Source organism: Sciurus carolinensis, chromosome 12 (genome assembly GCF_902686445.1).
Source record: "Sciurus carolinensis chromosome 12, mSciCar1.2, whole genome shotgun sequence".
Lineage (NCBI taxonomy): Eukaryota > Metazoa > Chordata > Mammalia > Rodentia > Sciuridae > Sciurus > Sciurus carolinensis.
The window spans coordinates 65,461,409-65,473,860 of NC_062224.1; the positions used below are offsets into that span (position 1 = coordinate 65,461,409).

At 34.2% G+C, this 12,452-nt stretch overlaps 1 protein-coding gene across 1 annotated transcript in view; it reads left to right on the forward strand.

Moving 5' to 3' along the window:
* Eprs1 (glutamyl-prolyl-tRNA synthetase 1) overlaps window positions 1–12,452 on the forward strand; it is a 74,044-nt gene that overhangs the window by 59,079 nt on the left and 2,513 nt on the right. Inside the window, 6 exon segments of the mRNA XM_047521159.1 lie at window positions 667–822; window positions 2,097–2,294; window positions 2,893–3,034; window positions 3,037–3,065; window positions 6,729–6,889; window positions 9,507–9,585. Of these exon segments, the coding sequence (XP_047377115.1) occupies window positions 667–822; window positions 2,097–2,294; window positions 2,893–3,034; window positions 3,037–3,065; window positions 6,729–6,889; window positions 9,507–9,585 (765 nt within the window).

The window sequence follows — 12,452 nt, forward strand, 5'->3', positions numbered from 1 at the left end:
TGTTCAGGCTTTTTTTTATTTTATTACCTAAAATGTATATATTACCTGATAAAAGAGAAATCAAATGAATTGAAGTGAATACAGATTTAAAGATCTGTTTGTTGAAATTTTATTGACAAATGAAATGCGCTATTTTAAATTTTCAGTTGAAAATAAGTTTTGGATCTTAATATGTAGAAAACTTTTTAATCCCACAATTGAAATCAATCATCTTCCAGGAGATTTACTCAGACATTATGGTTCTTTCATATTCCAAATTTACATACATATTTTAAAGGTATTTAACTTCACATCGCTTTCTCAGATATATTCTTAATAAATCTTACATTGATTTTATTGTTTGAAGTGCTTTTCCCAGCACAATTAGATTTTTGTTTGGTACTGGGGTTTGAACTCAGGGGCATTTGACCACTGAGCCACATCCCCAGCCCTTTTGTGTTTTATTTAGAGACAGAGTCTCACTGAGTTGCTTAGCACCTCCCTTTTACTGAGGCTGGCTTTGAACTCATGATCCTTCTGCCTCAGCCTCCCATGCTGCTGGGATTACAGGTGTGGGCCACCACGCCTGACACAATTAGTTTTAAATAGTGTAATTTTACAGATTTATAATGTAAAATATATATATATATATACCCTGAATTTGAACACATGTTCTTTTAAATACAGGTCTTGCAGATACTTGAATTATATGCTCAGGTATATGAAGAACTCCTGGCAATTCCTGTTGTAAGAGGAAGAAAGACTGAAAAGGAGAAGTTTGCAGGAGGAGACTATACAACTACAATAGAAGCATTTATATCTGCTAGTGGAAGAGCTATTCAGGTATCATACTGTTGTATAGATGACTGTAAGCCCAGTCCATGGGCAGATCCAACAATTTTTCTGTCGTAAGAAAAGTAGATCTTTTACAAAATATTTAGTACAGCCATTATGGAAAACATATGGAGTTTCCTCAAAAAATTGGAAATAGAAGTATCATATGATTTAGTAATCCCACTCCTAAGTATTCATCCAAAGGAAATGAAATCAGTATGTTGAAGAGACATCTGCACTCCCATGATCATTGCATCATTATTCACAAGTAGCCAAGAAATGAAAACAACCTAAGTGTCCATCAACCAATGAACGAATAAAGAAAATGTAGTTCATATACACAGTGGAATACTGTCAGACTTAAAATAATGAAATCCTGTCATTTACAATAATATAGAAAAGCCAGAGATCATTGTTATAATGAAATAAACCGACAAAGACAGTATCTCATGACCTTACTCATATGGAATCTAAAAAAATTGATCTCATAGAAGTTGAGAATAGAATTGTGATTAACAGAGATTGGGGAGATTAGAGGGGTAGGGTGGGATGGGAAAAGATTAATCAGTAGGTACTGAGTTAGGAGTAAGAAGTTCTGGCTTGCTCTTGTACAATAGGGTGACTTTAGATAATAGTAATTTACATTTCAAAAGGATAAAAGGAAGGATTTTGAAGGTTATTACCATAAAGAAATGATAAAATCAGGAGGTATGTTTAACCTACTTTATATATTGCATAATGTATACATGTATCAAAATATCACATTGCCTCATCAATATGTACAATTTTTATGATTTAATGTGCCATTCAAAAATTAAATGAATAAGGCATAGTGGCTCCTGCCTATAGACTAGGTAGGGGGATCTCAATTTTGAGACCAGCCTGGGCAACATAGTGAGACACCATCTCAGAAACAAAAAAAAGTATGTCATGTGCTTTCTAGGCCATATTATAATTTTAGCACATCTCTCCTATACTTTAAATCTCCATGATCAATTAGTTAAGTCATGATTTGTATCATGAATTAACCAAAGTGTGGACTCCTTTTAAACTTTGTAGGTCAAATTATTCCTATGTTAAAGGCCTACCCTAAAGCAAAATACTTGTGTGGTATTTTTGACTAGCCCTAGTCATTTTTTTTTTTTTTTTTTTAATTTTAAAACCTTATGTGTAAAAGAGGAGATAAAATAGGTGTAGTGCTATTTTAAAGCATGTGGTCTTATAGTACTCATTTTCAATAAGAAGTTATTAAAAATTAAATCATGTTTGTCTTTTTATTTTAGGGAGCAACGTCACATCATTTAGGCCAGAATTTTTCCAAAATGTGTGAAATCGTTTTTGAAGATCCAAAGACACCAGGAGAGAAGCAATTTGCCTATCAGTGCTCCTGGGGCTTGACAACTCGAACTATTGGTGTTATGATCATGGTTCATGGGGACAACATGGGCTTAATATTACCACCCCGTGTAGCCTGTGTTCAGGTAAGGAGAATATTTGTTTATCATTCCATTTACAAAATACAAGCCATATTTAGTAAAGGAAATTTGAAAGGGTGACTTTCTGAATATCATTTGGGTAGATTTTGCTGATAATAGAAACAGAACACAACAGAGACCTTAGTGTTGTGTTTGTGTTAACTGTGTATTTCATTACATTGTTATTCTTTCTACTCTGAATTTTTAAAGGTACCTGTATAAAACTTTTTTAAAAGATTATTTTTGGGGGTGGAGCTGTGGCTTAGCAGTGGAGGACTTGCCTCACACACGTGAGGCACTGGGTTCGATCCTCAGCACCACATAAAAATAAATAAAATGAAGGTATTATGTCCATCTATAACTAAAAATATTTAAAAATTATTTTTGGAAATGATTTAAAATAGGTTAAATGAAATATCATAGGTTAAATGAAAATACCCTTAGTATACATAAGTGATGTGTAGCTAATTACTAGGAATTATTAGAAATCACACAAGTTCATTTGTATTAAGATTTATAGTCACTAGTATGGTTTCACTTCTGGATATAATGCAGCATATGGCTTCATTTCTTCTATATGTTGTTTCTTTGTGCTGGATTCTAGGTGGTGGTTATTCCCTGTGGTATTACAAATGCACTTTCTGAAGAAGACAAAGAAGCACTAATTGCAAAATGCAATGATTACCAAAAGCGGTTACGCAGTGTTAACATTCGTGTTAGAGTTGATTTGCGAGATAACTATTCTCCGGTTGGAAATTTAATCACTGGGAGCTCAAGGTAAATTTCTCAGTTATATTGTTTACTCCCAGACCCTCAATTTACATTTTCTCTACTCTTCGTTTCTTCTTTTATAAAATTTTTTCATTACTTTTCTCTATTTTGATAGTTGTGAGTTTTCTTCTTCACTTAAACCAAGTGGTAAGCACTGACAGTTCAATTATAATAGTGATACCTAAAGTTTATGTATTTTGTAAACTTAAAATAGTTTTTGAGGCTATTGGGATGTAGCCCAGTGGTAGAGCACTTGCCTAGTTTGTGCAAGGCCCTGGGTTTGATTCTCAGCACTGTGAAAAGAAAAAGGTTTTGTGGAAAATATTTTTATTATGTTAGAATAGAAAATGATCTTAAAGTCTTTGGTTATAATTAATAAATCTCATGTGGTTGGTATATTAAATGTTTATGCCAGGAATTCATATAATGTTATTGGAACAGTATGCATATCAGAAGAATAATTCATGGGCATCAGCCAGCTGTCATTGTTATAACTCATAGTAAAATGTCAGAGATGAGTTTCATACTTGAATTTTTGTACCATATTATTTCACATCAGTTTGTTAATTTTTACATTGTTTAAAAAAACCTAACTCGTTTATCATAGTGTCATTAATAGATGATCTATGCTCTTATTTTCATTTTATAAACTTCTGGGATTAAATATTTTTTCTTTTGCTGAGACAGGAAATCTTAATTGGATCTCAAAATTGGAGTCTAGTATATAAGCTGCCAGCTGTGTGTACATGTGGTACACACATGTAATCCCAGCAATTCAGGGAGCTGAGTCAGGAGGACCCAGAGTTCTAAGCCAGTTTAGGCAGTTTAGCGAGACCTTATCTCAAAACAAAAAGGGCTGGAGTTATAGCTCAGCAGAAACAAACCATCAGAATCTCTGGGTTCAGTCTTCAGTAACCCCCCATCCCAAGCACAGAGTAGTGAGAGTGCATCTCTAAGCTTTCAAACCTGGAAACTTGACAGTATTGGGGCTATTCAGTAGCAGTATTTTCCAACATTCCCAAAGTTGTTGATAATTATTTTTTTAAAATGGCTCCTAAGATAAATCTTCTGTGCTGAAAAATTGTGTTGCTTCCCTTTTATGTAATGTACTTTCTCCTTTATTTATTCTCCTACCTTTAGTGAACACTTTAAAGGTAAATATTTTCTCTGTATAATTTCTTCTTTAGTTGCAGTCTTTTTTTCTTATTTAGAAATAGCTGTTATATGATATCAGTAGCAGCTTCTCTAAACCAATTTATACTTGACTGGGTACCATACGTCAAAAAAAGAAACTTATTGTTGCTACTAACTTAATTAAAAAGAAAGAAAAAAAAGAAAAAAAAGTCATCCAGATGCACTTCTGAATCCAACTCCCTTCCTCTCATTCATCCTTCTTCCTAACACTGACTTGGCTTTGATCCTTATTACTCACCAGGATTCCTGGTGACCCTCTACTGTGTGTGGGAGACATTCTTATCATGAATTGTGTCTACTGTACCTTCCTAGTCTACATTCATCAGAAAGAAAATAAAGCACCTAAGTTCTAAACTTGATGCCTAAGATTTAAAAACAATAGTAAAGTTTTACCAGCTCATGAAAAATATTGATACAGATTGAGCTTCAGTTGTACTCAAAAAGTTTCATATTTTGTAACATTTCAGATATTAAGGTTTTCAGATTAGGGAATTTTAGTAAAGTCTATGCAAATATTTCAAAATCTGAAACACTTCTGGTCTCAAGCATTTTCATCAAGGGATCACTTACCCTATAACACTATTTTGAGTGTACTAAGGATTGAACCAAGGTCCTTGTGCATGCTCCGCAAGTGCTCTAGCTCTGAACTACAAACCCCAGTCCACTAATTGCTTTTTTTTTTTTTTTTTTTGGTACTGCGGATTGAACTCAGGGCCTTGTGCTTGTAAGGCAAGCAGTCTACCTACTGAGCTATATCCCCAGCCCACTAATTGCACTTTTTAGTATCATTTTATTTCCATATAATCCAACAATTCCTGTTAAAAGAGGACATTTTGGGGAAATCTAGATCCAAATTCATTTGATAAGCAATTAACCTTGTGTAGTGTATGATATACATACATATTATTAGACTCATTCAGATAAATACATGAGGTATAATATGGCTTGATTGCTAGACCAGAGCCCATAATTCTTCTTTAACTTCCTCTGGTATTATGAAAATAGAAAGGGGAAAATAATATGAATGAACACCTTTTTTTTTTTTAACTTAAGTTGAATGATCAAAATAATTTTGTGTTGCCATTGAAAAGCACAAAATATAATTCTTTTATAAGAAAATTTGTGACTACTTAGAAAAAACCTACCAATGAAATATTTGCCTCTTCTATTATCTGACTTTAGATTACCTTTTCGACTTTGACTTTTCATTATTATCTTCTTTCTTCTTTACAGATAGTCTTTCTGTTTTTCCACGTCTGCTATTTTTTTCTACCTGGGTTGTAAAATACTTGATCATGAAATAGTTACAAACTTATATAAAGCAAGTAGAGTACAAAGGATCATTTTTTTCCTCCCTGAGCCATTAGAAAATAAGATTCTAACCCACTGTAGGACATTCTCCTGCATGATGCTGTACAACCTACAGGGTCAGTCTGTTAACACTAACATTATCACTATCATCTAATTCTAGAGCTCAGGCAGATTTTGTGAGTCATCCCAATTAGTATCCTCCATAGGAGTACCAGTAAGCAAATAAATTTTATGTAGAAGTACCTGACATAATATTAAAATCCTAAATTAGTTTTAAAGGATCATTCACTTAAAACAATAAAACCAACCGTTTATCAGGAAGATTACGGGTCCCAAAACCTTAAGGGTTTTTACTCCCCCTGAGGTTGTAAAGAAGTCTTAAACTTGCTTGTAGTCATTCCTTAAGTTTCTTTACAAAAACCTAGGGGTCTAGGGGAGGGGTTCTCAAAGTGTAGTCCCAAGATGAGCAGTCTCAGCATCACTTGGGAGGGAGCATGTTAGAAATATTAAGTCTCGTGGAACTAGGGGTGTAGCTCAGCAGTAGTGTACTTGCCTAGGGATCACCAGGTCCTAGGTTTGATTCCCAGCACCAAAAAAAAAAAGAGGAATCCAAGGGACATAATATTTCCAGGGCCATCTCCAATCCTACTACAGTAAGAAACTTCTGGAGGTGGAGCCCACCAATCTGGGCTTTAAGGAGCCCTCCAGGTGATTCTAACCCAAGCTACATATAGAGTTCTATCCAGTTAGGATTCCCAACCAGAGCACACCGTGAATGAGTCAAGAATGTGCCAGTGTACTAATCCCCTCAGTGCCCTCAGTGAGTTGGGGTATCTTTGGCTTCAAGAACCCTTCTCTGTTTATTTCTACTGAGCTTATTTTGTGGATGGGTGGGGGGGGCATGGGAAAGCTAATATAATCACGTCCTCTTAATCTCTATTAAGAGCTTCTATAGCTGAGAATCACTCAGGCAATAGGGTTTTTTTCTTATTTATTATTCAAGTAGATTTCTATAATGTCTAAGGAATATTACCTGCCATTTTCTTGTTTGGTTACACTTTTACTCTTTGGATTATTTATGCTTTATAGTAAATAAAGCCATGAAATAAGTGTATTCAACTGGAGACATGCATGTGCCATTTTAACTGCCTTTTTTGTTTATAGGGAGTTCCAATTAGACTTGAAGTTGGGCCACGTGATATGAAAAGCTGCCAGTTTGTAGCTGTCAGACGGGATACTGGAGAAAAGCTGACAGTTGCTGAAAATGAGGCTGAGACTAAACTTCAAGCTATTTTAGAAGACATCCAAGTTAACCTTTTCACAAGGTAAAACCTTAAAATGTCTCTTGTCTTCAAGTCCTGTCCATCCTCAGAGATTTAAAGCCAGAAATTTTGGGTTGCCTCAACTGAAAATAATCATTCCTCTGAACTTCCAGATTACTTAATGCCATTCTCTTTATGTTTTTTTGTTGTTGTCTTTTTACTTGTATTGTAGTTATTTTTCTAAGTGTTATCTGTTCCCTACTGAATTTGCAACAAAGGATTGTCTCTTGGAGTAATTTTGGGTTAACATTAGATCTAGGCTTATGTGGCATACAAATGTGAGAGATACTAAGGCACTGACTCTCACCTGCTGGGCACTTGTTGATAACATCTGGGAAGCTTTAATAAATACCAGCACCTGGGCACCTTCCCTGAGATATTAATTTAATTGGTCTAGGAAAGACTTGGCAACTATAGTGTTAACAGCTCCCCAGTTGATTATAATGTAGCCAAGGCTAAGAATCTCCTGATGGGGTTTGAGGGTAGTGTCAGCATAAGGAGACCTTGTGGGGAAGGGGACTGACCTATGAAGAGAAGTCTTTTAGAATCATAGATACAAGGCAGTCTGTAATGTGCCAGAAGATTGGTGGCATTAGTTTGGAACCCTGTTTTCTTTCCTGCCCACCTAAAGCAGAGGGACCACTGTCACTGGAAATAGAGACTTAGTCTGGGGAGAAGTGCTTCCTGCATCTTACTTACTGTTCTCTTTAACCTATTTATTATTCTATCTAATACCTTGTGTCTAACACACATTAGGCCTCAATAATTATCTGGGGAAGAAAAAACTAATTTTAGCATTGATTTTTGATTATATGTTTTTAGGCAAGTGATTTTGCATCTCTTGGTTTGCTTGTCCTAGAAAATGGGGCTAATAAGAATTATCTTGAGGAATTATTTCTAGAATTTGTTGTTCTCTGGTTTGCATGCACACTCCTGGTTGGAAAATCAGTGCTTTAGTGGCTAATGGGGCTTTTTTTCTACTGGCATTTGTGTTTAGTACATTTGTTAATGTAAGTTAACATTTTCCCCATGAAAAGCAATCAGTAAATTCATTTTAATTATCAGTAAAAAGGGAAAAGAGCTTTTATACACTTATTTCCCCCTCAAATTGACCCTCTTATATAAAGTTTCCTCACACTTCTAAAACTCTTTGAGGACAGTCTTTTTCTTATTTTCTGTGGCAGTTAAATAATTAGAACATGATAGGTAGCCAGATACTTAATAAATATTTGATGGATGAAATTTTTAGTTAAAGGGGCGACATTTTTATGAAAGAAATTCTTATCAAGCTTAAAAAATGACTCATTTTTTTAAGGTATCAAATTATACAGATTGTAGTTAGATCCTTATTTTACTAAGTACTAAGAAACGAATATATGAATTAATTTTAATATATGAAGGATGTGGGGTTAGAGATCTTATCAAAGGTTTGAATTGTTTTTAAGATTATTTAGCCCACATTAGACTATTGGTTATAAGATCAATTTTAACAACGTCTGTGTACTTGAGACTAAGCTGCTATAGAACCAAGAGAGGACCTAAGTTGAGTTTAAAGAATGACTTCCATGTTCTTTCAAGGAAGAGTATGAAGTCAGTGTTGCAGTTCTGGGATGGCTCTGCTCCTTCTGGTAATTCAGATTATTTGTTTCATTGACTCTGCCAGTCCCTAGGGCCTGTTGTCATTTACATGGTCAAAACTAGATGACAATTATCTCTAAGTAACTACTCCAATGCTGGTTGGGAAAGGGGAAGTGTGTAGGAATCTGCTCACTGCCTTAAAGCTTATGCCAAGGAGGTGGCATATATATGACTGTCCAGCTCTCAAAGGTTATAACTTGGTCACATAGGCCCATCTCTCTACAAAAAAAGAGACAAGACAAGGAAGAAGAAACAGTTTTGGTGGATAGCTGACAGTATGTGGCACAGAGTATACTTGTTCTTACCTGAGATTTCAGAAAATAACAAAAGCCTTTCCTTCCTTTGTCACCACCACCCATGAGTAACTAAATATATGACTTTGTGAAAGAGAATGTTCATTTGCATTTCTAAAACCTGAGGCTCTTACAAGAGAAAATTAAGTAGTATATGAAAACATTTTGAGATTGGAGTTGTGGCTTAGTGGTAGAGCGCTTGCCTGGCATGTGTGAGGCCCTGGGTTCGATTCTTAGCACCACATATAAATAAATAAAAGAAAAGATCCGTTGACAACTAAAAAAAAAAAATATATATATATATATATATATACACACACACATATACATAAAAGAAAAAACATTTTGAATAATATGTATTTTGTTTTGTTTTGTTTTGTTTTTTCCCAAAACATGTTACCTGTGTTATCGTGGCAATCCTGTATAATAGTTACTAGAATATTTTTCCAATTTTGTAGAAGAAAAAACTAAGACCAGAGAGGTCTAAACCTAGACTCCCACAAGTAGCAAGTGATATCACTAGGAATAGAATGTTAGTTAATGGAAATTTAACAACAATAATAAAATAATGGTCATCGATTGTGTGCTTTCACAGGTTATTGTTCTTTCATTAAATTATGCTTATCTTATATGTTGTTTAAAACTGTTACATTTGTAAGAAAAATTACATATTTTCTAAATTTTGGTAGGGCTTCTGAAGACCTTAAAACTCATATGGTTGTGGCTAATACATTGGAAGACTTACAGAAAGTACTGGATTCTGGAAAGGTAAGAGACTTCCAAAATTTTTTCTTTCTTTCTTTTTTTTTTTTTTTTTTTTTTTTGTTTGTTTGTTTGTTTTTATTTTTCCTGTAGTGCTGGGGATTGAACCCAGGGCATTGCTCCTGCTAGATAAACATTCTGTCATTGAGCTATACTCCTAACTGTAAGGAGTTTTGAAAATGAGAATATATTAGTAAATCATATTTTTAAGACTCATTGAGCTGGGTGTGGTGATGCCCACCTGTAATTCCAGCAATTTGGGAGGCTGAGGCAAGGAGGATCACAAATTTCAGGCTGGCCTCAACAACTTAGGGAGATCCCCAGCAACTTAGCAAGATCCTCTCTCAAAAAAAAAAAAAAAACCCAAAGAAAGCCAACAACTGGGGATGTAGCTTAATGGTAAAGCAACCCTGGGTTCAATCTGTAGTACCAAAAAAAAAAAAAAAAAAAAAAAAAGATTCATTGAACTTACATAACTAATGCATGGTAATCCCTTTGTCAAGCCTGTCACATAAATGGTTATTATATATACTATTTTCCACTAGCTTTCCTGAAGTATGATAAACATTGTCATTTTTGAATAACACTGGTGCACTGATTGTGTAAAACTCAAGCTTGATAATTCTGCCTAAAGAACATTCATTGTGTATGAATTCTAATGTCTTCATTATTGAAAATTGTCATTTTGTTATTTCAGTTTAATATTAGGTCCTGACGTAAGCAGCATTGAACCTTTAGAAATGTAATATACAGATTCCTAAAACAAAGCAAAAAGTTGCTTTCTCAGCTCTCTGACCATACTGGCTCTTAATTGCTTGAACTTTATGAATAATGTGGGGAAATGCTTTGCTCATGTCTGTCTTTGTCAGAATGAGTGGTTATTTCTGGCACCTTAAAAATACATAGACTTTTCAACTTAGTTACTATTCATGATTTCATTGGTTTTATGTATTATGTATATGCAGATGTTCATAGTGGAAACAGTTTTCATAAAGAAGAAATCTTTATTTGCCAAAGTTATGTGTTATTAGAATGAATCACATACGAACTCTGGTGTATGTGTTTGAATATACAACCAGTCCTGTGTCCTCAGGTTACAGATGAAAAAACCATGGGCCGTAGTCTAAATGAACTATCCCAAGCTACTCAGACCTCGTGCTAGAAGTCAGATCTCTCTCTGGCTTGTTTGATGTACTTTCCTCTTTATCTTCTTCTTCTTCTTTTTTTTTTTTCAATTCATGCTGAGAATATAAAGCAAGTTTTGTTTTATGGTCATAACCTATTAATAATATCTCTTCTTTCCTGGCTTCTTATGAGGCAGGAAAATTAATCTCTGGCTCTCAATTTAAATGAATTCAAAATAGATAATTCCAAAATCCCTTTCGGATCCATGATTCTTCAGTATTTAGCCTTCTGTTCTTGATTTATTGACTTTGTAATTTTTTTCTTTTTGTACCAGGGATTGAACCCAGGAGTGCTTAAGTTTAACCACTGAGCTACTTCCTCAGCTCTTTTTTTATTTTCTTTTATTTTAAGACAGGGTCTCACTAAGTTGCTGAGTCTGGCTTTGAACTCATGATCCTCCTGCCTCAGCCTTCTATGCAGCTGGGATTATAGGTGTGCTCCACCATGCCCAGCTTGCCTTGGTAATCTTTTACCTTTCTGTGTTCTGTAATTTTTCATTTGACTCAACTAGCTTACTTCAGTAGAAAGGCAAGGGATTGGATAACCATCTCCTTCTTTGTATTTTTCCTTTCTTTATAATTTATTCGATTGTTTTCCTTTTGTTCACTTAAATTTTTGAATTTATAAATTTCCTTCACTACAGAAATATGACTGTCACTTTTGCATCACAGTCTATTAGAGAAATTGCATAAGAGTTAATAAATCAATAGAGCAAACCAACGATCAGTTAGTTAATCTGTTGAAATCAAAGAAATGACTCTCAGCAAGTGGAATCATATCTTTTATTATAATATTTGATAAATTGTTGCAGAGATTCCAGCTTCTACTCTAAAGTAGAACATAGGGTATTTTAGTTGTATGTTCAAAGAGCACATGGGACCAGAAAGCAAATTTTGTTCCTTGTATACAGCAGTCGGTTCCACCTCCTTTCTCACCTCACATGGGTCAGCCAAGATGGATTGGCCAACCATCAAGCAACCTTGAGGTCATTGTAAATAAAATTTGTATTTACTAGGAGGGGAAAAGGAAAAAGGGATCTTTGGAACTTGAATGTAGGTGAAAGTTTGATTTTTCTACTCTTCTGTATTTGTACAAATGAAGAAACAAAACAAAACTATTTTGGTTTATAGGACTTGATTCTAGTACATTTTTCCAAGAGGAGTATCTTTAATTGAATGAAAAATAAATGCTCTTCATTATATGCATGATATATATCTCATACATATGTGTGTGTATATACATGTGTGTATATACACATGCACACATACAAATGTTGCCATGCATTACTGATCTTTTTTGCTCATCACTTTGAGTTTTGAATATTGCTATTTCTTATGTCCTGCATGCTGATTGAGTGTGCCACTGGAGCTCCAGAATATTGCTATTTCTTGTCATTAATATTGTCTTCTAAAAAACTTAAAATCTTATTGCAAAAGGTAAAAAATATAGAGAAATTATTAAAGTAAGAATTCTGTTAAAAATCTTTTTTGTGGTTGAATAAATAGCCTAAAAATTCATACTGTTTTTTTTTTATATTTATGAATGCCAACCATAAATAACCAGAAATTTGAAGTCTTATCATCTAAACCTTACTTTGAAGCTAGAAAGAATTAAAGCATAGTTTTTACAAAATTATCACTTATGAATCCAGACAAAAATTTACTTGAATTTGTTCATGTGCTGCAACC